Source organism: Phyllobates terribilis, unplaced genomic scaffold (genome assembly GCF_046119375.1).
Source record: "Phyllobates terribilis strain yellow unplaced genomic scaffold, ASM4611937v1 Scaffold_2__4_contigs__length_985480577, whole genome shotgun sequence".
Classification (NCBI taxonomy): domain Eukaryota; kingdom Metazoa; phylum Chordata; class Amphibia; order Anura; family Dendrobatidae; genus Phyllobates; species Phyllobates terribilis.
Window position 1 is genome coordinate 933,852,626 of NW_027362762.1, and position 25,470 is coordinate 933,878,095.

Below are 25,470 nucleotides of genomic sequence, written 5' to 3' on the forward strand. Positions count from 1 at the left end.
TGGACTCAAGTCAATGGTGCAGTTGTGGTACCCGTACTCACCTTCCTCCAACCATCATCCCAAGAACCTACGGAGCAACGGGTAGAGCTGGAAGAACAGCCGGTCCAGGAGGCAGAAGACTCCACACGAGTAGAACAGGAGAATCAACCCTCTGCTTATAGTGAGCCTGCCGTACCCCTAGTGAGACAAAGAGCCGGTAGACAGCTGCCCAGTTTACCCTTGACAGCTCCTACACCCTGTAGTTCAGGGCCAGACAGTCAGCTCCGTAGGTCCACTAGGGCCACTAGAGGCCAGTTACCCGCACGCTGGAGAATTTGAAGTGTAAAAATAGTTTTATTTATGTTTATCTGTGTATTGTTGCTTGTGTATAATTTTGTGTTTCCAGTTGTTTTTAGGAAACCTTGGTGGATTTACCGGGAATCCTTGTATATAGTTGGAGCGTAACCCAGGATGGACTAGAGACTGTTAAGGACTCGGGGTAGGACAGACCCCTACCTGGTTACGTCTCCCTGTGTTGGTGAAATGGACACCTTTGCTTTTCTTCAAAGACTGCATCCGGTTGCGGACACGCCGTAACCATCTTATGTGTTTTTCTTATAGTATTGTTATTGTTATACTTTGTTATGTTTTTCTAAATGTGTTTAGTCCCGGAGTACTAAATTTCACTAGGGGGGAATGTGGCACCCCAGGGGTCTGGTTTTCCACAGTAATGTAATGTTATGTCTGAGAGCAGGTGGGAGGTCCTTTGGTCAGGGATCCTGTGCATGCCACACCTCCTGCCCAGTCTTGGGAGGGGAAGAACTTCCCCTGTATAAACCCGGGGCTGAGGCAGGGTGAGGGAGACAAGGAGAGTGGAGACAAGAAGCAGCATAGGAAACAGGAGAGTTCCAAGGAGTCAGGGGCTGGCAGCTGCAGCGCTCGCCCTGACTAAGAAGATTCTTTACCGGACCCGGAGTCCGAGGCTGTGGGGACTAACTTCTACCCAGCAGCAGAATCCGTCAGGCAGGGGATTTCAGGTCCTCTGGCCCAGAAGCCCGAAGGCACGGTCACACGCGTGGGACCAGCACCGCCATCGTGGAGCGGAAGCCATTAGAAGGCCCCGAGTCACCGGCCATACGGGTGAGCACCACACGGTACACTCAGGGACGTGGGCTACTTACATCAGCTTCTAGCAAGGTAGCCAGAAGAGTACAGTCAGTTTGTGAGGCCTACAACTACGCCTGGCCAGGGGAGATCCCATCTGCTCAAAGACTGACCAGGCCCCGTTTGCTAGCAAGTACTCCGGGAGGGTCTATCGTTGTTACCAGTAAAGACCCTGAACTACACCGTACCGTCTCTGAGTGGTTCCTGCTACCCCCATCATCCACGTCGGCTGCCCTGAGGCCATACCCCTCCCGTTGGGGGTTATACTATCACGCTGCACAATCCTACCACCGGCCTCAGCGGTCTGCCCTGCAGCAGCAGCTCCCTGGCTGCACTCAACGGGTGGCGTAGTCATCAACTATTTACTACTAATAGACTGCCGTCTAGTTTGACTCCCTGGGCACGGACCGGGTCACCGCCACGAGACTACAACCCTCCACTGATCCGGCTCCGGGTAGGCTCCCGCATGCGCAACGCAGCGCGACACAGGCCCAGGGGCGCGTCAAGTGCAAATCCTGCCCAAAATTATAAGCAGGGTCACCCATACACCCTTGAAAACATAAATTGTAGTGCCTCAATCAAATATTGTGAACAAAGTGTAGTTGTGGTACTCCTACACTCATAAAAGCTCTGCAGATAGTGCAAAGCCTGCCAATAATTACAAGCAGGGTCATCCATACACCCTTGAAGGCACCAACTGTAGTGCATCATAAAAAAATTAATAAAGTGTGGTTGTGGTACTTCTAAAGTCATTATGGCTTTGCAAAGGGGGACTGAGTACTGAGGAACGGCTTCCGCCAAGAGTCAGCGTAGATCTTCTGTCTCAACAAGCCTAAACGTCAACATTTCCACAGCAAGCAGCCTGGAAATGTGCCCATTTAGCGTTTGGGTCTGTGGGTGGGTGGATGGAAACTTTCTCTTTCGTTCCAAGGCCTGGGTTTGGGGCAGCTAAATGCTGTGCTGGGACAATGATTTTGAAGTGCCTGACGATGCTGCATCAGAATGTGCAAGGACAGGTGCAGGGTGAGAGGCATCTGCGCCAGTGTCATGGACTAGGGATTGGGAAGCACCTAGCACAGGGGAAGAGGCAGCGGTGTCACCCACTGGCACCAATCGTGGACCCAGGTGTTCAGCCCACTGAGTCCGGCGCTTAGATGACATGTGCCTGATCATGCCAGTGATGGTTAGACTCTTAGTGGTCAGGCCCCTGCTGATCAGGTTAGAAAAGACCATTTTGTTTGTCTCAGAACTCTCTTTAAAAAAGTTCCATACTAGGAAACACCTAACTCTTTGACAGAGAAATTCACAAGTGTCGCTGCTCTGCAGAACAGTTGCCCGCCTTCTCCCTCTGGTCACCCCATTGCCTCTTTCTACCTGTTTTGGTGCTGCCGATCTCTCTCCCTCAGTGCTGCTGGCCTTGCTCTGCATGCCAGCTTCCAAGGTTGGGTCGGTGACTTCGTAATCAACCATCTCATTTTCCACCACCGCACCTTTGTCCTCCTGACTTCGTGACTTAACAACAATAAGACTTTGCAGCAACCGTGTCTCAGTATCATCTTCTTCCTCCTTGGACAAAATTTGCCATTCCCCACCGTCATCTTCTTGTGGCCGTGGCTGCTCTAAGTTTTGTGCATCACTAAACAGCATCTCCTCCTTGTCCCTCTTGGACCAAGGCCACAATCAGGAAATTATGTTAAGAGCTCCTCTGAGTGTCCTCGTGTGGGATCATTAGTCTCCTGGAACTAAACATGATGGGAGAAACGAGGATCAGGTGAGGATTGAGTGATCCAGACTGCTGCTGAGACTGAACCGTGTGGAAGACTGGGTGGTGCTGCCAAGCAAGTGTGGCGCCCTGCTGCGCATTGGTGCCACAGATCCCAGAGGGGTGCATGGACGGACTTCTCCACAAGAGGCCCTCATAGCATTCACACACCTCCAGCCTACCACCTCAGACCACCAGAGGGAGCCCGGATAGGGATATATATACTGGAAGGTGGAGTTAGGCAGTCAGTCTGTTGAGAGGAACTCCTGCAGAAGTTAACCTGCAGTGGAGCTCAGTCAGTTCAGTTCAGACTCAGAGAGCTCGAGTTAGTGAGCCTAGGGCGTGCCGATGCCAAAAGAGCGGTGAAGAGTAGCGAGGCCTACTGCCCGTGTGAAGCCTAGTGAGGGCCCCAAGCGTGGCCGAAGGCGAGTGGAGTAAGCAAGCAACATAGGGGGCAGAGGAGCTTAACCAGCTCACCCCAAAACCATTTACCAGACACCGGGTCCGAGCCTACGGGGGGGCCTATATCCCCAGCAGGAATAACCGGAACCCCTGGAGAACTAGAGACCAGGGAGTGTGAACTCCAACAGAAGGCCCTACCACCAGGTCAGCAGGTGCAAGACAGAGACCAAGTTAGGCCTAGCTCCAGGCAGGTCAGAAACTTATCAAGGAAAGGCAAAGAACAGGAGGCCCCACACCTGATATTTCAGTTTTTCTTTTTTAATAAATTTGCAAAAATGTCTACATTTCTGTTTTTTCCAGTCAAGATGGGGTGCAGAGTGTACTTTAATGAGAAAAAAAAAGAACTTTTTAGAATTTACCAAATGGCTGCAATGAAACAAAGAGTGAAAAATTTAAAGGGGTCTGAATGCTTACCGTACCCACTGTATATGGTGGTACAGAGTATATCTTAGTCAAGTGTGTGACACAGTATATATCTGGGACACTGTATGCCAACTTGTGTTTTCACATGTATGAAAGAATAAAACAGTCTTTTCACTTTTTTGCAACCTCGGCGAGTGCTGTCATTTTTCTATTTTTAATTGGTTATGCCGAGGGGATTCCTTGGTGTTTTTTAACTTGCCGTTTCTAACATAGGAGTGCTGTGGATGTTTCTCTATTTTTGGTAATTATATTTCTGGGACAGTGTATTCTGGTCTTAATAATTTTTTCCTTAGGGGTTGCTGCCATGTAGCAAATTATCATCCATTGATCTACAGGATGCTGATCGCTGTGGGCCTATTGATCCTGAGAATGGGGCACTGAAGTGCTGATGTTGTCAGGACTCATGGAGGTGTTAATAGGTACGTGGATGCAACAGAGCAGACAAAGAGGAGACATTGGTACTTGAACCAAGAACTATTTATTCGGTCAACACAATAAAAGTGGTGCCTTCGGCACAATATCAGGGGATAGCGCAAACAGTGAAAATGAAACTGTTACAAAAAAAGAACACAGTAATTCAGAGGAGAAAAGGGGAGAGGGAAATATTCACAAGTGAACCAATACCGGGTATTGAGATGGCCCAACAGTGGATGCGTTATATAGACGATATCTGGTTCATTTGGGAAGGAACATCTAACCAATTGGATAACCTAATGACCAGATTAAATCAAAACAACCTTAACATCAAATTAATGTATAAAGTTGTCAGAAACATACAGATTAACACCATTCCCAATGGTGAAATCCATACGGATGTATTCAGAAAACCGACATCCACAAATTCTCTGCTACATGCAGATTCCTCCCATCCACCCTCTATACATGGCATCCCCAGAGGACAATTCCTGAGACTAAGAAGACTGTGTTCTAATGAACAGTCTTTTGAAAATCAAGCATGTGACATTCACAGAGGATTCAAAGAAAGGGAGTATAGTCGCCGATAAATACATGCTGGATATACCAGAGCTAAGAATACCACCAGAAATGAGGTCCTATATAAAAAAACAAAAAAGCACTGAGGAAACCAATAATCAAGTATGTATGATTGCTACATACAATAATCAGTGTACTGAGTTTGTAAATATTGTAAAAAAGCATTGGGGAGTTCTACAAATGGACCCAATCCCCAAAAAATGTTTACCCCTGTCCCACTCATTACAGCACGTCGCTCTATGTTGGACTTACCACACGCGAATTTTGGATTTTAAAAACATTTTTCAAGCTGTTGCTATAAAGTATTCTAATTTACTGAGATAATGACTTTTGTGTTTTCATTGGCTGTAAGCCATAATCATCAACATTAACAGAAATTAACACTTGAAATAGATCACTCTGCTTGTAATGACTCTATATATATAATATATAAGTTTCACTTTTTGTATTGAAGAACTGAAATAAATTAACTTTTTGATGATATTCTAATTTAATGAGATGCACCTATATCTGCACATACAGCAATGAATAGTGCATGTTTATAATCATTTTTGATTATAAGTAATTCAGAGGAATAGGATATTGACACTATTTACGCTATTTACACACTATTGTTCTTTTTTTACCACTAAATAACTGCTATCGTTAGTGATGTTTTGGTCCTAATACCCGAACCTAAAGGGCGTCACTGTCACTATTGGGCCCATCACCGTCGGTAACATTCACTAGGTAACACACATCATCACACAGACCCTAACCGGATTCGACAATGCTACCCGTTAGGCCACAAGTCTCAGGTTGGTGAGTTACTCCGTCCACTCGTCACACTAGCAGCCTTTGTTCCCTGAAGCACGGCGCCAGTCTCCACTTTGTACAGTACGTCTATACGGGAAGCGACTGCTCACACAAACATCCCCCCGCTGCAGCCTTAGTCGTCTCTCTCTCGGCTCTGACTCTGCTCACTCGGTTGAACTCTCTCAACTTTGGTCTCTCTTGGATCTTCACTCGAGTCTGGTCTCTCTCGGGTCTTCTCTCCAGTCTTCGCTCGAGTCTGATCTCTCTCGGGTCTTCACTTGGGTCTGGTCTCTCTCGGGTCTTCACTCGGGTCTGGTCTCTCATAATGGCGGCTATAAGTCAGCTCGCTGTTGAGCACATTCATCCTGTTACATGCCAACTCCTCCCCTTCACTGCCCTCCCGGGCCTTTTATAATCAGATCTCATACTTTGCACTGACGAGGGGCAATACTCCGAAACACAGTGTCTGCAAATTAGGATTCTGGTTTGGCTATTATCCTAAGTTATACTACAAGGCTCAATAAAGGGTCGATATTGACTTGTAGGATTGCTACTTCCTATAGGTGGCACTAGAGTTCAAGTCCTCTTCTTCTCTGAAAAGACTATTTTCATATTGATGACTAGAGATGAGTGGTCTGATTTGACAGTCCACCAGTCAAGACAGTAGTCTCTGGCCACTGGTTGGGAGGCTCGCAAAACTCTTACCTTTCCAGAGTCCCAGCGTGTCTTTTGATAAGCCAAGCCAAACAAATGACTTTACACCAGCCCAGCTAATCAAAAGCCACATTGTGGATCTCAGAAGAGATTCACAAGCTTCCCATCCAGTGGCCACAGAATACTGACCTGGCCGGTGGACCGGAGTCCCGCGAATCGATCGGCGCATCTGTATTAATAATCTATCCTCTTTATAGGTCATCAATTTGCTTTGACCTGGCAACCCCTTTAATCTCATGATTTCCTCTGAACAACTTTAACACTAGGACTACTGGACTCGTGACCCCGCCTAGAACTACAAAACTACATTTTGACTCCTTGCTTGTTTTCGTTTATTTTTAGAGTTTCATTTGTGGTTATTTATTAATAATTATATTTTTTGTAATGTATTATTATTGTGAGATCCAACAGTAATGCTTTTGATTATTTTTTTTTCTGCTTTTCTTATTTTTCTACAGAAAATAACAATAATTATAATAGACGTTTTTCAAACATTTTTTTTATTCAAGTGCACACATATAAACAACAACTGAAGAACAAAAAGCAGAGAAAATGTAGGTGGAGGAGCATAAAAATGAAAATATGGCGCAGAATTCACCTTCTAAACATTTGGTGTTTCGCATTTTAGGCATTGCCTTTGATTTATGGCAGTACATTGCCCACACAAAGACTTACCACAAGTCTTACAATTTCCGACAGATCTATTTTTCTTGCACTTTTCTTTGATCTGGCAAAATTTTGTTTGAACCATCACTTCTGAGCATGTAGAAACTTGGGACGTGGAACCCTTTTCCCTATCTGTGACATAAGGACCACTCAACTCTCTCACAAGCGTTTGCAAAAATGCCTTGCGTGACATTTTTTGGTGGGTAATCTCCTTGAATATTATCCATGCATTTATACCCGCAAAGTCTAAAGCATTTTCAAATGCATGAACAGGCCATCTCCTTGTGCATGTTCGTGTGGTATATTTTCGTGCCATCTGATCCACTACATCTACTCCATATTTTGTTTCATTGTAAAACTTTACCGTTTCTGGAGTTTTTTTAGCGGAATCAGACGCAACAACAACATCTGGATGGACGGAACTCAAAATGACAACATTTTTGTTGGGCTTTCCTTGATATACTGTAAGTGTAAAATTGTCTTCATTTCTAAACACTTTAGTGTTGTACAATTCCTCTTTCATGGATTTTATTTCTTTAGGCACTTCTCGCCTTATCTTGTTCAGTGTTCCCACGATGGCTGTTCCTTTGCTTTTTAGCTGTTTAGCTAATTTTACTGAAGTAAAATAATTATCGGTTGTAACATTGCGACCTTTTTTCAAAAACGGGTCCAATAACTTCATTACCACATGGTCAGCTAAACGGTCCTCAGCACGGCGTGTGTCATCTTTGCCTAGATAAGGGAAGCCATTTGCCAGATATTTGCTCCTCTTATCAACAGCTAGCCAATATTTGTGGCCATATTTATCTGGTTTGGAAGGCATGTACTGCGTGAATGGACACCTAGTTTTGCTTGGGAAAAGTTGCTCATCCACCGTTATGTATGGGCCAGGTTTGTAACACGCAATACAATTTTCAATAAACCTGTCCCACACAGTAGAAAATAGAGCAAACTTGTCCGTTTGCAGTCTCTCCGATCGAGTAGATTTCTCATCAAATCTGAGAAACCTCATAATTTCAACAAAGCGGTCCCTAGACATTGTCGCTTTGCAAAACGGTATTCCCCAGTCATTACACCAAATACTGCTAATCGAGTGACGGTTCGTGCCAGATATTCCACGAGCATAGAATATCGCAATGAATGCATCTAGCTCCTCATCAGATAGAGTAAACTGTAAATTATTGTTCCTGCATGCTTCTGCAAGCGTACAGTTCTTTATATGTGTCAATATATATGAATCAAAAAATAAACGCCATGCGCTCAAAGGACTATCGATAATGATATTTCTTCTGGCGTATCCTGTAGGGCCAGGTGCTTCTCGAAGAATATTTTGGCTGTCACGCCTACCAGGCAAGTGTTCTCCAATTTCAACAGGTTTCCATTGAATACCATCCGCTGAAACTAGTATTCCTTCAGATTCGCCTTCTCTGGTGTTTGTTGTTGCATTACCTTCGCCGCCATCGTTATCTGTTGTTCTTTCATTTCTGGGACGTTTTGCTGATTTTTTCTGTCCACGACCAGGAGGATGGTCACGAGGCAACATAACTGCATGAGCCCGATCCCCAGTTGATGTGCTTGGAATATCTGTAAAAAAGTTGATGAATATTTAGAATTTTTGTTTTGTAAGGGTCCGTGCACACTGGCTGGATTAGCGGCGGAATATCCGACCGGATATTCTCACCACAATCCGGCCCGTACCTGCCCGCTCAGGTACAGAGCGGAGTTTCATACCTGAAGCTCCGCTCCGAACCCCGGGCTGGAGCCGCTGTCTGGGACGGAGCCGTGCTCGCGCGTAAGCAAGCGCTGCTCTGTCCCTGACAGCGGCTCCAGCCCGGGGTTCGGAGCGGAGCTTCAGGCATGAGCGGGCAGGTACGGCCTGTATTGCGGCAAGAATATCCAGATGGCTATTCAGCCAGAATTCTGCTAGTGTGCACAGGCCCTAACTCAGTGTGTGGAAGAACAAATAAATACACATAACTACTTACCTTCTGGATTTGTTCCTTCTGAGTCTTCAGATTCACTTGATATGTTCTGAGGAATGAAATCTTCATCACTGTCAGAATCAAATACATGTTCCTGCAATTCGGATTCCGATTCATCCTCCGGTATGGATTGCAAAGTAGCCAGAATATCCTGAGGCTTTATCAAACGTCTTCTCTCCATATTCCTCACAAATTCCATAATTCTATATAGTTCTCTGCTGAAAAATAGAAATGAAATGAAAACTAAAAGAAATAATAACTGTTCTGCCACCTTCAAAAGTAGGTGGGCTGAATCAGTTGACAGACAGCTAAACTATTTCATAACAATTCATACCTGTATGAGTCTTCAGAGCTCGTATGTCTGCGTCTGTTCTCTTTGTCTCTTCAGCTGAACTGAAAGTAAAGTTACTATCCAGAATACTGTCTCCTGCTAGGACCTTAGAAAAACACCACCCTTCATTAGCATAAGATAAGAGCCTAGAGTAAACAAGCTATTTTGTTCAGCATTACACAGTAATACAAGCAGGTAAAACACAAGGAAAATGTGAAAAGTTGACATGTAAATTGAACTACATCTATATGAACATCAGGGTAAATAAGACAGAGTGAAAAAATTATGCACAAAACTTTATAGCAACATTTAGTGACAAAAGGACCTCAAAATATAGTAGGGAGTCAAAATGACTCCCTTCAGTAGTTCTTGGTAAATTTTGAAAAAAACGCGCAAATTTTTCACCAAAATTATTTATTCTCACAAAATCTTTTTTCACATCATATTTGAGGAAAAGTCACCGAGTTTCAAGCCGGAATTCTGAAAAATGTAGTCACAGAAGAGAAATAAAAAACGAAAGGAGTCAAAATGACTCCATCAGTAGTTCTAGTGTTAATCAGAATGGTCTTATAATTATCCAGGAAAACATGATTTATCTATGCCACATCTTTCCCAGGAAAATGGCTGTAGATGGTATTTGAATAAGACATATGACTGACCTTGTGTCTTTACTCATGTGGAGCCTTCAAACAGTTTCTAATTTAATTCTCAATTCATATGACTTAAACACGGAAAAGCTATTTCTTGTTTATCCCAAATTACAGGAGTTGAATATCTCCTGTTATAATTAGCTCGATAATGATTCATAGAAACAACAGGGATTCTGCATAAAAAAAGTCATTATTGATTTCGTTTTTCGTGATTCATTCAATGAAGTAAAAACAAGTAAAATTTATAGGTGCTTTCCAACAATTGGCTTTCCCATATGTCATAAAACCCAAATGAATGGGCATCTGGCCACTGGAATCACCAAAAATGTTGAGAAGGAACATGTCCTCCAGGCCTGGCTATGTGATCAATGACTATATGGACCCAATTGTTATTGGGATTAGATGGCTGTCATGTGCAAGAATGTGAACACAACCAGATTTCAAACTTTCAACAGGAGCACAGGACTGAGAAAAAACTTTATTATTTTACTAGTCCAATAAGTAGATGTGATGTCCATTACTCATCAAAGCCTCGGTGTTACTTACATACCCCGGTCTGCTTGACGTAGGGCTTTGCAAGTAGTCTGGTGTGCTCCCATGTAAAGAACTTCCTTGGCCTATTTGAGGCTCACAAGACTCACACCTGGGTCTGGGTATTGCTCTAATGCTTGCTAGTAATTCTCTTAGTTGTCTGTGCACTGTTCCAGTCCACAGTAATCAGGACGTGTCCTGGCTGTCTGTGGTTTCCAGTTCCTGAGTTTCTTGTCTGCAGTTTCTATTAACCATACTACCTGTTAGTGGAGGACTAAACCATCTTGTCTGCCATTTCCATTTACCCTGCTGCCTGTCAATAGTCTTCAGGACTTTACATGCTTGACTGCGGTTTCCAGTAATAGTAATAGTTACCTACTTTTCTGCGGTTTCCAGAATCTCTACCTACTTGCCTGTGGTTTCCAGTATTGCTACCTACTTGCCCTTGGTTTCCAGGACATCATCCTGACTTCCCAGGTATTCAGACTTTACAGTAACTCTGAAGATCTGTTTGCTCCCTGTCCCCGATCCTCTATGACCTCTTCTATGTGTCCACCTGCAGTTCTCAAGATGTCTTCCTGGCTATGTGCAGTTTCCATAGTAATAGACTTTCTTGTTACTCCGGAGTTTGTCTGCTACCTGTCTGCATCTCCATGATGCCTTCTATCTGTCTATGTTCTTCAGTAACTCTGCTATCAGTCCAAGGTCTTCTGTAACTTTGCTATCTACCTGATGTCCTCACAAACTCTTCTATCTGTCCGAGGTCTTCCGTAACTCTGCTATCTGCCTGAGGTCTTCAGTAACTCTGCTATCTGCCTGAGGTCTTCAGTAACTCTGCAATCTGCCTGAGGTATTCAGTAACTCTGCTATCTGTCTGAAGTCTTCAGTTACTCTGTTATCATTCTGAGGTCTTCAGTAACTTTGTGCTATCTGCCCGAGGTCTTCAGTAACTCTATCTGCCCGAGGTCTTCAGTAACTCTATCTGCCCAAGGTCTTCAGTAACTCTGCTATCTGTCCAAGGTCTTCCGTAACTCAGCTATCTGTCCAAGGTCTTCAGTAACTCAGCTATTTGTCCAAGGTCTTCAGTAACTCTGCTATCTGCCTGAGGTCCTCACAAACTCTGCTATTTGTCTGAGGTCTTCAGTAACTCTGCTATCTGCCCGAGGTCTTGAGTAACTCTGCTGTCTGCCCGAGGTCTTCAGTAACTCTGCTGTCTGCCCGAGGTCTTGAGTAACTCTGCTATCTGCCCGAGGTCTTCAGTAACTCTGCTATCTGCCCAAGGTCTTCAGTAACTCTATCTGCCCGAGGTCTTCAGTAACTCTCCTATCTGCCCGAAGTCTTCAGTTACTCTGTTATCATTCTGAGGTCTTCCTTAACTCTGCTATCTGTCTGAGGTCTTCAGTAACTCTGCTATCTGTCTGAGGTCTTCAGTAACTCTGCTATCTGTCTGAGGTCCTCCCAAACTCTGCTATCTGTCTGAGGTCTTCAGTAACTCTGCTATCTGTCTGAGGTCTTCAGTAACTCTGCTATCTGCCTGAGGTCCTCCCTAACTCTGCTATCTGTCTGAGGTCTTCAGTGACTCTGCTATCTGCCTGAGGTCTTCAGTAACTCTGCTATCTGCCTGAGGTCTTCAGTTACCCTGTTATCATTCTTATGTCTTCAGTAACTCTGCTATCTGCCCGAGGTCTTCAGTAACTCTGCTATCTGCCCGAGGTCTTCAGTTACTCTGTTATCATTCTGAGGTCTTCAGTAACTCTGCTATCTGCCTGAGGTCCTCACAAACTCTGCTATCTGCCTGAGATCTTCAGCAACTCTGCTGTCTGTCTGAGGTCTTCAGTGACTGTTATCTGCCTGAGGTCTTCAGTAACTCTGTTATCTGCCCGATGTCTTCAGTTACTCTGTTATCATTCTTAGGTCTTCAGTAACTCTGATATCTGTCCAAGGTCTTCAGTAACTCTGCTATCTACCTTAGGTTCTCACAAACTCTTCTATCTGCCTGAGATCTTCAGTAACTCTGCTATCTGTCTGAGATCTTCAGTAACTCTGCTATCTGCCCGAGGTCTTCAGTTACTCTGTTATCATTCTGAGGTCTTCAGTAACTATGCTATCTGCCCGAGGTCTTCAGTAACTCTGCTATCTGCCGAGGTCTTCAGTAGCTCTGCTATCTGTCCAAGGTCTTCAGTAATTCTGCTATCTGCCCGAGGTCTTCAGTAACTCTGCTATGTGCCCGAGGTCTTCAGTTGCTCTGTAATCATTCTGAGGTCTTCAGTAACTCTGCTATCTGCCCGAGGTCTTCAGTTACTCTGTTATCATTCTGAGGTCTTCAGTGACTCTGCTATCTGCCTGAGGTCTTCAGTAACTCTGCTATCTGCCTGAGGTCTTCAGTTACTCTGTTATCATTCTGAAGTCTTCAGTAACTAACTGCCCGAGGTCTTCAGTAACTCTGCTATCTGCCCGAGGTCTTCAGTAACTCTGCTATCTGTCCAAGGTCTTCAGTAATTCTGCTATCTGCCTAAGGTTTTCACAAACTCTGCTATCTGCCTCAGATCTTCAGTAACTCTGCTATCTGCCCGAGGTCTTCAGTTACTCTTATCATTCTGAGGTCTTCAGTAACTCTATCTGCCCAAGGTCTTCAATAACTCTGCTGTCAGCCCGAGGTCTTCAGTAACTCTGCTATCTGCCCGAGGTCTTCAGTTGCTCTGTAATCATTCTGAGGTCTTCAGTAACTCTGCCATCTGCCCGAGGTCTTCGGTTACTCTGTTATCATTCTGAGGTCTATCTGCCCATGGTCTTCAGTAACTCTGCTATCTGCCCATGGTCTTCAGTAACTCTGCTATCTGCCCATGGTCTTCAGTAACTCTATTTGCCCAAGGTCTTCAGTAACTCTGCTATCTGTCCAAGGTCTTCAGTAACTCAGCTATCTGCCCATGGTCTTCAGTAACTCTATTTGTCCAAGGTCTTCAGTAACTCTGCCATCTGCCCAAGGTCTTCATTAACACTGCTATCGATCCGAGGTCTTCAGTAATTCAGCTATGTGCCGGAGGTGTTTGCATTCTACGTGTCCATGTTCCGCATGCTCCATCTGGCAGCTGCACAAACGCCAATGAGAACCTGACATCACCACTTGGTGCACCCGGGCAAGTGTCAGGGCCCTGGACAGACGGGGGGCCCACTTGCCATAAAGCAATGGGGGGAGGCAACCCAGGTTCTGCGGGCATTCACTTGTATTTGCGTCTTTACAGACGCGAATGCAAATAAAGATGCAAGCCCCAGCACTTCTGTGATCTTCTCCCTGCTCGTCTTACAGCGTGATGAGGTCATATCATTACACTGCAGATGTCATGAAAGCGCCGCAGAGCAGCAGACGGCATGGGTGCAGCAGCCGGGAGATGGTAAGCGCTCGTAGAGCTGAAGACATGGGCCAGTATGGGGGTGCGGTAGTACAGCTGGGTCTTTATGGAGAGGCTGCAGTATAAGGGTCTCAATATGGAGATATGGCAGTATAGGACAGTTTAATATGAAGATTGGGCAGTACAGGTGATTCTGCATGTAGATGGGACAGGATAGTGGGTTATGTATGGAGACGGGGCAGTTTAGAGGATTCTGTATGGAGATGGGGCAGTATAGGGTGCTCTGTATGGAAATGGGGCAGTATAGGGTGCTCTGTATCAAGATGGGGCAGCATAGGGGGACTCTGTATGGAGATGGGGCAGCATAGGGGGCTCAATATGGAGATGGGGCACTGTTGGGGGTGTGCAGATGGATCAATATGTGAAGTCTGTGATTGGAAATGTGGCAGTATGGGGGGCTGTCTATGAAGCAGGGGCAGTATGGGCATCAGAATGGAGAAGGGGCAGCATTGAAAGGACAGTGTAAAGAGAAGGCTCAGTAAGGAGTGGGGGAGAAAACAATGTGAAGGTCATAATTCATAAAGAAGTGTAACATCCCTGGCGGCATGCTTGCATGGTGCACCACCTCCCACCATGCAAGACCGCAATCTTATCTCTCAGTCCATGCTGCACTCTTTGCTCCAGTACCTGCTGTGTCCATGTCTCGGCTGATTGCTTAGGGCGTCGGCGCGGCTTTCTGCTGGTTTCTTATAGCTACTGTGTGCTCAGTCCTAATGCGTCCCCAGCCTATTGCTGTGAGTCACTGGATACTTAAACCCCCTCCACCCAGTAGGAGGTGCCTGAGCATCACTTTCACTCAGTTTGTCTTTTGCAACTGAGTTGCCAGGACCTGTCCTGTATCTTGTCTGTTTCCGCCACCCTGGGGGCTGAGTACCCAGGGCCGCTACCTGTATCTCTGACTTTAGTCAGTTTCTGCCACCCTGGGGGCTGAGTTCCCAGGCTCGTTCCTGTATCTTGCTCCTGGTTCAGATCCTGTCTGAACAGTGTCAGAGTCCGTTACTTGTTTGTTTCTATGTCTGTATCTTCCCTCTTTCCTGCAGTATCTGAACCTGCACCTAACTCCAACTCGTTGTCTCTGTATTTCTGTTTGTGAGTCTTGTGTCCACTCGCTACTTCATTGTAAGTACCTTGTGTGTATCTGGTTCTGCTCGTTCTGTTTCCCTCCCTCTGTATCGAACTCCTGTGTTCCAGCTATCTTCTTGTGTTTTCCAGTCTGTTCCATGTGAACAGAGCCCTGTCCTGTCTACCACATCTGCGGGTTTTGCTTTGCTCTACTTGCTCACCGCACTTGCGGTTTTGCTTTGTTTTGCTTGTTCACCACATCTGCAGGTTTTGCTCTGCTTTGCTTGTTCACCGCATCTGCGGATTTGCTCTACTTTGCTTGTTCACCACATCTGCGGGTTTTGCTCTGCTTTGCTAGTTCACCGCATCTGCGGTTTTGCTCTGCTTTGCTTGTTCACCGCATCTGCGGGTTTTGCTCTGCTTTGCTAGTTCACCGCATCTGCGGGTTTTGCTCTGCTTTGCTTGTTCACCGCATCTGCGGTTTTGCTCTGCTTTCCTTGTTCACAGGATCTGCAGGTTTTGCTCTGCTTTGCTAGTTCACCGCATCTGCGGTTTTGCTCTGCTTTTCTTGTTCACCGCATCTGCGAGTTTTGCTCTGCTTTGCTAGTTCACCGCATCTGCGGTTTTGCTCTGCTTTGCTTGTTCACCGCATCTGCGGGTTTTGCTCTGCTTTGCTTGTTCACCGCTTCTGCGGTTTTGCTCTGCTTTGCTAGATCACCGCATCTGCGGTTTTGCTCTGCTTTGCTTGTTCACCGCATCTGCGAGTTTTGCTCTGCTTTGCTAGTTCACCGCATCTGCGGTTTTGCTCTGCTTTGCTTGTTCACCGCATCTGCGGGTTTTGCTCTGCTTTGCTTGTTCACCGCATCTGCGGGTTTTGCTCTGCTTTGATTGTTTACCACATCTGCGGTTTTGCTCTGCTCTGCTTGTCTACCGCACCTGTGGCTCTGTTCCTGTATCCCAGTCTGTACTGGTTCCTATCCTGCCTACGTTCCTACTTGCCAGTACCGCCTGTCTGCATGTCAGCCGTGCCTCCCTGTGCCCACCTGTCTGCATACCAGCTCTGCCTGTCAATATCCACCTGTCTGCATACCAGCCGTGCCTGCCAGTACCCACCAGTCAATATGCCAGTTTAACCTGCCTGTTCCTGCATTCCCCGGTGTGAGTCAACAGCTGTGACCGGAGTCTGACCTGGAGTAGCACCTGGTCCCTCTGCTCGGTTCCTCCCTTGGTCGGATCGGGTTGATACTTAGTTACGCCCCTCCAGGTACTCCTCGGTTCATGGTACAGTGGGATCACTAATCACGCTCACGCCAGTCTGCCCGGGCGTGTGCGTAACAAGAAGGAAGGTGTTTTGGGTTAATCTCATAATGGAGGACAATGTGGCAGTTGTAGTTCACCAGGGCATACACTATGGTGGTAGTCATAGTAAAAATATGGAAAAGTTTGATGGGAATATTTTATAGGAGAGGACAGTGTGGACACTATGTAATATAAGAGAGACAATGTGAGGTCATTTTTGAGGAGAGAGCACAGTGAGGGCCAATTATTTATTCTGGGGCACTGTATAGGGCTTATTAAGGGCAAAACATGGGTGGTCATTTATTCTATACCTACATTTTTATGCCGTATCTGTGCATCATGAATCGTGGTATGTGTTAAAGGGGCCCACTGAGACTATTTCACGAAAACCTGGAGCCGGTCCTGCTGTGTAGACAGAAGTCCAAAGTAAGGTGTCAAACTATAATTCAATTGTACTAGATTGTAGGAAGAGTCAGCGCTGAAGAAGTTTATTCAAATCTATGCAACATCCTCCTCTGTGGCCTACCTGCTAACACTCTCGCACCCCTCCAGTCCATCCTTAACTCTGCTGCGCGACTGGTTCATCTCTCGCCTCGCTACTCCTCTGCTACCCCCCTTTTCAATTCCCTTCACTGGCTCCCATTTCCCCAGCGTATCCAGTTCAAACTACTAACACTGACCTACAAAGCCATCCATCACCTCTCTCCTCCGTACATCTCTGAACTAATCTCCTGATATATTCCCTCACGTAATCTCCGGTCCTCCTAAGACCTCCTTCTCTCCTTCACACTTATTCGTTCCTCACCCAATCGCCTCCAAGATTTCTCCCGAATATGCCCCATCCTATGGAATTCTGGGCCTCAGCACGTCCGATTATCCACCACACTTGGATCCTTCAGACGGAACCTGAAAACCCGTCTCTTCAAACAAGCTTACAGCCTGCAATAACCCCCTGCCACCTCAACACCGGAGCTACTGCAACCCCCCCAACCTACTGTCTCCTTCCCCGTTCCTATAGAATGTAAGCCTGCAAGGGCAGGGTCCTCTTCCTTCTGTACCAGTCTATCATTGTTAGTTTGTTTACTGTAAGTGATGTCTGTATCTGGTATGTAACCCCTTCTTATGTACAGCGCCATGGAATCAATGGCGCTATATAAATAAAAAATAATAATAATGCAAAGATTTAAATGGTAAAATTTAAAGGGGTTTTTCGACAATTGGCTCATCTACATGTCATAAAAGCCAATTCAATGTACATGTAATCAATGGAACCACCAAAAATGTTGAGGAGGACCATGTTCGACAGGTTTGGCTACTTTTTTTTAATAAATATGTTGAAACATTAGTTCCTGGGATTGGCGGATTTCACAGCTATCAGACCTAAAGCAGTTTAACTTCTATAACATGTCTGATTGAAACACCACAAGTGGGCTTTGATATTTTTTCAGACGATTGTCACGTACAAGAATCTGGAATGAATAGGTTTTTACCTGTACAGAATTGAGACATAAACTTTGGTCTCTTTAAAAATTCTTAGGTTCCTCATCATGTGTACACATTTTGAGACCCTTGAGAGCGAATGTGTAGGTTGAATTCCAAATTGAGATACCAAGTTAAGGTAGAACAAGTTTGTTCAAATCACTACAAAATTTTAAGAGGTTTTCCAATAATTTCCTAACTGGCATGTCTCAAAATCTAATTATATTTGCTTTTGGCTACTAGAATGCATAACACTACTTGGAAGTACATTTTGGCATTGGTCAGTGTTACGTGCATGCCGCTAGGTTTAGATAGGGGTGAGACAGGTCTCATGAATTCTTGGAATCCTGGGGGAACCGTTACCATACATTGCAGCTTTCCCAGGCATAAGATGTATTCACTTGCTGGCACAGACAAACTTGACAGAGTCCTCATGAACAGGTGAACAGTAGAATTTAATGTAGGAGCACAGCCAGTACAAATCAAGTCCTTTACAGCAACAGGCTTTACCTTATTCAACATCAAACAGCTTCTTCACAAAGGCACAGTAGTACACAGCATTCTTTATAGCACTGTGAGATGGAGGAGGGGGGAGGGTTTGCTGAGGGAGATAATCCTTGTGACACAACTCCTTCCAGTCCTTATCTTCCTGCTCGATGATATACTTTCTCAACTAGCAGTACAAGGGGGTTCTGACCTTTGCCCAGCTTCACTCTTTACTGGAATCCTGTTCCACTATGGTTCACTTGCCTGAACTTCTGTGAGAGACAGGTCACACACCAATCATCTCTTCAGCTGCTGCCAGAATAGTAAACAACTTCCCCACAATCCCACTTGGGCTCTGCTAACCACTCCCTGTCTCTTGTGACTGAGTTAACCCCTCTAGTTGCTGGATGCTTCTGGAGCACAACACTCCCTGTCTCCTGTGATTGTGTTTACTCTTCTAGCTGCTGGATGCTTTTGAAGCAACAGCACTACTTCCGAATGTCACATCAGTTTACCATATGATTGAAATGCCATGGGTGAAAATTGGGGGCCTTCAATAATGAGGACCGAAATGTAGATTTACTGGTTCATTGGGGTATAGAATTTAGGAAAACCATTAAATCTTCCAAAGTGAGGCACCAAGATATATTTTAAAGTTGTAGATAATTGTAGCAGGAGTAAAGCCAAACAAAGTTTGTTAAAGTAAATATAAAGATTGAAATGGTAAAATCGAATGTGTTTTCCAACAATTGACTCATCTATATGTCATATAAGTCAGATTGTGGGGCTTGGGGTCTCCAGAACCAACAGAAATGTTGAGAAGGATTCTTCGTTGCACACCAGGCAAAGTCTTTAGTGGATTGCTTGGTTTTCCACTTGTTTCACCCAAACTAGTTTGACTTTTAAGACATGTATGACTAATATATCACACATGGGATTTGTGTGTCTCTTGATAACAAGAATGTGGACTCAAAAGGGTTTGGATGACTAAACTTGGGTGCATAGTGTAATGTAACATCCTGTTCTTCCCTACGAAGTTTGATGAATGTGCCTAACAGTACTTCACAGATCCTAAGACCTGTGACACAAGAAGAGTATGTAGAAGACCAATCTGAAGTACCATTCATTTCATAAGTTAAAATTGAAGATGGATGTAGCAGGAATCAGGGTAGGAAAAGTATTTTCAAATTAATGCTAAGCCTGAAACCGGCCTTTCTGAAGTTTATAAAGACCATTACATGGGGAGAAATGAACCAAATCAGCAACTTTGGACCAAAACCTATTTTTTTTTAAAGTATTTCCAAACATGGGGCCAAATAGAGGTTTCCCTGTAGGTTCTCCATCAGACAATTTACACAACACCTCAGCATAAAATGAATTCTCTTGATAACATGACTTCAGTTTCAGCTACATCATCTGTTTATCCCAACAAAGTCTTGTAAACTGGATGCAGGTGCTGGCACATCTGGTCCATTGTAATCCGTCTTAATGGGAAACAGCTCTGATCATTGTAGGGCTTATACGAATATTGGAGCACCGCTGACCACTCGTTCTAGATTACCTGCTCTTATTTCAGTATATAAGACACATAGTTTCTAGAATTAGATTAAATTTGGGGCAACTGAAAAAAAGAATCAAGACAAATCCATACAGAAGGAGACTGCAAAATGATCATAATTCAGTTCCACCTTGAATATGTTCCTTTTATACATGGAGAACATTTCGCCATGCAATACTGAAACCATACAGCGCTAAAATAATATTCACAGCTAATGTACTTAGTTTTTTAAATTTTCTACATCATTCATATCATTATATATATACAGTACAGACCAAAAGTTTGGACACACCTTCTCATTTAAAGATTTTTCTGTATTTTCATGACTTTGAAAATTGTACATTCACACTGAAGGCATCAAAACTATGAATTAACACATGTGGAATTATATACTTAACAAAAAAGTGTGAAACAACTGAAAATATGTCTTATATTCTAGGTTCTTCAAAGTAGCCACCTTTTGCTTTGATGACTGCTTTGCACACTCTTGGCATTCTCTTGATGAGCTTCAAGAGGTAGTCACCAGAAATGGTCTTCCAACAATCTTGAAGGAGTTCCCAGAGATGCTTAGCACTTATTGGCCCTTTTGCCTTCACTCTGCGGTCCAGCTCACCCCAAACCATCTCGATTGGGTTCAGGTCTGGTGACTGTGGAGGCCAGGTCATCTGGCGTAGCACCCCATCACTCTCCTTCTTGGTCAAATAGCCCTTACACAAATAGCCCTTTATATATATAAAATCAGAACTCTTGCAATTTTTACGCTGGCCACTAGGTCTAATACTACACAATTCCTATTCTGAACAAAAGACTTTCCAGCAGTCTCATTATCATCACAGATAGGATGACAATCACAGATAAGGCATCTATATATATATTAACCCAATTCTGACAGGGCTATTTTCCGTTTTTTCCCTCCACTTTTTCCATGTGCTATAACTTTTTTATTTTTCCATCAATACAGCATTGTGAGGGCTTGTTTTTTTTTTGCGGAACAAGTTGTACTTTTGAATGACTCCATTCATTATATCAAGTGAAGCACTGGAAAGTGGGACCTGTGTTGAAATTGCAAACAAAGTGCAAATCCACAATTGTTTTTCTTTTTTTATTTACCATATTCACTTTATGGTAAAACTAAATTAACCTGGTAATATGATTCCCCAAGTCAATACGATTGCGAAGATACCAAACATGTATAATTTTTATTTTTATTATTTAAGTGGTGAAAAAAAAATTGAAATTTGTTAAATTTTTTTTTGCTTTTGTCTTCATTTTCCAAAACCCGTAATGATCTCAATTTTCGGAATATGGGACCGGATGAGGGCTTATTTTTTGCTCTCTGAGATGATTTCTTTAGTGATACCATTTTGGGATAGATATGATGTTTTGATTGTCTCTTATTGCAATGTTGTGGCATCCAAAAAAACACGTAATTCTGGCTTTTTGATTTTTTTTTTCTCGTTACGCCATTTACAGTTGTGCTCTAAAGTTTACATACCCCGGTAGAATTTTTCCTTTCTTGGCCTTGTTACAGAGAATATGAATGATAACAAAAAAACTTTTTCTCCACTCATGGTTATTGGTTGGGCGAAGCCATTTATTGTCAAACTACTGTGTTTTCTCTTTTTAAATCTTAATGACAGCCAAAAACATCCAAATGACCCTGATCAAAAGTTCACATACCCTGGTGATTTTGGCCTGATAACATGCTCAGAATTTGACACAAATGGGTTTGAATGGCTACTAAAGGTAACATCCTTACCTGTGACCTGTTTGCTTGTAATCAGTGTGTGTGCATAAAAGCTGAGTGAGTTTCTGGGATCCAGACAGACTCTTGCATTTTTCATCCAGCCACTGACTTTTCTGGATTGTGAGTCATGGGGAAAGCAAAAGAATTGTCAGCGGATCTACGGGGAAAGGTAGTTGAACTGTATAACACAGGAAATGGATACCATACTATACCAGCTCATTGGCGTCTTGCGATCACAGGCGCGCCGATGGGGATGTGGGATGATGTGCCCCTCCACAGCTGTTAGAGGCAGATGATGACTGAATAATTCAGCCATCATCTGCCGGGAAAGATGTGGGCTTGGGATGTGAGCCCGCATCAAAGTTAGTGAGCCGGCATATGACATACCAGTACGTAACATGTCAGTAAAGGGTTAAATATCACAGAATTCATAATTCACAATTGATATCACATGCTCCCCCTCCCATCATAATATGGTTTGCCCAGATAAGATCATGCTCAGATAATGCTTCTATACAAAATAAATATGGTCTAAGTCAGTCTATTGCTAATAATGTCCATATGGCTGCTAAAAAAAGAAAAGATAACAAAAGTTTAACATTAGACATAGTGGACAATGTGAAAATTGCAAGATATTTTTTCTATTTAGTGACAGGAACAAAAAAAATGATCAAAAATGTTTTAAAAAAATATTTGGCAAAAAAAACATTTAACAAAAATTAGCTGATTTAAACTGGAGGCCATTTTCTTTTAAAGTGTCCCTGTCATTTCAATACTATTCCTGGCAATTATATGACTTGCATCCTGCAATCTTCACCAGTTTTCCCCCTGCAGGTTCTATGTTTAATTTTCTGTTTCTCTGAGCTAGTGCTTGGAGACTAGAGGCTATGATATCTCCCATACACAGCACACACAGACATGAGGGATTCCTGCTCTCCTGTCTCTACATACCAAATGTTCAGAAGCAGCATCAGTACTGAGCAGTGTAGCTGTGGATCCAGCACTGGGATGAAATAAAACAAATTCTAAAAATCAGCAGCACCGGTCTGTGTGTGTCTCTGCTTTTCTTTCAAGGTTAGTCTGTCTTGGAATTTTAGCTGTTTTTTATCAAGCCACCTATTATACAACAATAAAGAATAACATTTCCATACAGTCCACACATATTTTCATACTAGAGCTGTGGCTAATGCTTATAATAGAAGCCACATCGCTATGCTGCATCAGTCGTACGACATATCCCACTAGCACTCAAATCTGTGACGCAGTCCTTTGGCAGAAGCTGAGATGCAAAAATCAGAGTCGGCATGCATCCTGAAATGCTTCTTTTTTTTTTAAATGGCCTTCAGCTTGACCCGGAATGCAACTGAATGAACGATCAGTAGGGAGATCAATCTTGTGCAAGTCTAGATAGGTCCACCAGGGTCTTCTCCACACATTATCTTGATTGTATCAAACCATCGGGTTGCTGGTCTTCCTCTTTGCCTTGTTCCTTCTATTCTTCCTACCATGATGTCCTTCTCCAGTGATTGCTCTCTTCAAAGATGTGTCCAAAGTAGGCAAGTCGTAGCTTGATAATCCTTATCAAGCACCACATTTCAAAGGCAAAAATTATTTTTCGGTCTTGTTTCTTTATCGTCCAGGTTTCGCGTTGTTGGGCACACGCCCGGACTGACTGGCGTGAGCATGATTAGTGATCCCACTGGACCTTGAACCGAGGAGTGCCTGGAGGGGCGTAACTAAGTATCAACTCGGTCCGACCAAGGTCACACGGCGGCTCAGTCGACTCCGTGAACCAGGGAGGAACCGAGCAGAGGGACCAGGTGCTACTCCTGGTCAGACCCCGGTCACAGCAGTTGACCCACACCGGGGAATGCAGGAACAGGCAGGTTAGGCTGGCATACAGACAGGTGGATACTGGCAGGCACGGCTGGTATGCAGACAGGTGGGTATTGGCAGGCACGGCTGGTATGCAAACAGGTGGGCACTGGCAGGCATGGCTGGCATGCAGACAGGTGGGCACTGGCAGGCATGGCTGGCATGCAGACAGGCGGGTACTGGCAGGTAGGAACGCAGGCAGAATAGGGACCAGTACAGACAGGAACAGAACCGCAGGTGCGGTAGACAAGCAGAGCAGAGCAAAACCCACAGATCCGGTAGACAAGCAGAGCAGAGCAAAACCCGCAGATGCGGTAGACAAGCAGAGCAGAGCAAAACCCGCAGATGCGGTAGACAAGCAGAACAGACAAAACCGGCAGATGCGGTAGACAAGCAGAGCAGAGCAAAACCCGCAGATGCGGTAGACAAGCAGAGCAGAGCAAAACCCGCAGATGCGGTAGACAAGCAGAGCAGAGCAAAACCCGCAGATCCGGTAGACAAGCAGAACAGAGCAAAACCGGCAGATGTGGTAGACAAGCAGAGCAGAGCAAAACCTGCAGATGCGGTAGACAAGCAGAGCAGAGCAAAACCCGCAGATGCGGTAGACAAGCAGATCAGAGCAAAACTCGCAGATGCGGTAGACAAGCAGAACAGAGCATAACACGCAGATGCGGTAGACAAGCAGAGCAGAGCAAAACCCGCAGATGCGGTAGACAAGCAGAGCAGAGCAAAACCCGCAGATGCGGTAGACAAGCAGAGCAAAACCCGCAGGTGCGGTAGACAAGCAGAGCAGAGCAAAACCCGCAGGTGCGGTAGACAAGCAGAGCAGAGCAAAACCCGCAGGTGCGGTAGACAAGCAGAGCAAAACCCGCAGATGCGGTAGACAAGCAGAGCAAAACCCGCAGGTGCCGTAGACAAGCAGAGCAGAGCAAATCCCGCAGGTGCGGTAGACAAGCAGAGCAGAGCAAAACCCGTAGATGCGGTAGACAAGCAGAGCAGAGCAAAACCCGCAGATGTGGTAGACAAGCAGAGCAGAGCAACACCCGCAGGTGCGGTAGACAAGCAAAGCAGAGCAAAACCGCAGATGCGGTAGACAAGCATAGCAGAGCAACACCCGTGCGGTAGACAAGCAAAGCAGAGCAAAACCGCAGATGCGGTAGACAAGAAGAGCAGAGCAAAACCCGCAGATGCAGAGAAGAAGCAGAGCAGAGCAAAACCGCAGGTGCGGTGAACAAGCAGAACCAGATAAACACAAGGTACTTACAATGAAGTAGCGAGTGTACACAAAACTCACAAACAGAAGTTCAGAGACAACGAGTTGGAGTTAGGTGCAGGTTCAGAAACTGCAGGAAAAGGGAAGGTTAGGACATAGAGAGAAACAAGTAACGGGCTAGGACACAGTTCAGACAGGAACTGAACCAGGAATAAGATACAGGAATGAGCCTGGGATCTCAGCCCCCAGGGTGGCAGAGACAGACTAGAAGTCACACATAGGTAACAGGCCTGGGTATACAGCCCCCAGGGGCGGAAACAGACAAGATACAGGATTGGACCTGGCAACTCAGTTGCACAGAAAACACTGAGTGAAAGTGTTGCTCAGGCACTTCCTACTGGGTGGAGGTGGTTTAAGTATCCAGTGACTCACAGCAATAGGCTGGGGACGCATTAGGACTGTGCACACTGTAGCTTTAAGAATCAGGAAGCAACAGCGCCGCCGCCGTAAGCCAGCAGACAAGAGACATACAAACAGCAGGTACTGGAGCAAAGTGTGCAGCCTGGCCTGATAGGTAAGATTGCAGTCTTGCATGATGGGAGGTGGTAAGCCATGCAAGCATGCCGCCTGGGATGTTACAGTACCCCCCCCTTTACGCCCCCTCTTCTTCAAGCCTGCAAGGATTTCCTGCAGAGAATTTGGAGGCCGATCCTTCTCTTCAAGAAGATTACCTCTTCTGTCCACTAGAGGGAACGAAACTGATCTCACCATCTTGGTGACTAGGATGCTTCCTCCCATCGAGCCATCCTCAGCAACAGATGAAGTGGGTGAAGTACCAGGAACAGGACACAGGAAAGTCTCTCTCCATTTGTTAATATCGGGTAGTACC

General features: G+C 44.9%; 1 protein-coding gene across 1 annotated transcript in view; it reads right to left on the reverse strand.

Annotated features, from left to right (window-relative positions):
- Positions 1-9,244, reverse strand: part of LOC141248182 (uncharacterized) — a 47,781-nt gene extending 38,537 nt beyond the window's left edge. Inside the window, exons 1-2 of the mRNA XM_073669327.1 lie at positions 8,944-9,244; positions 6,968-8,542 (exon numbers count right to left, since the gene is read on the reverse strand). Of these exons, the coding sequence (XP_073525428.1) occupies positions 6,968-8,542; positions 8,944-9,139 (1,771 nt within the window). The 5' untranslated portion in view covers positions 9,140-9,244. The remainder of the gene's footprint in view (positions 1-6,967; positions 8,543-8,943) is intronic.
- Between the last annotated feature and the right edge of the window lie 16,226 nt (positions 9,245-25,470).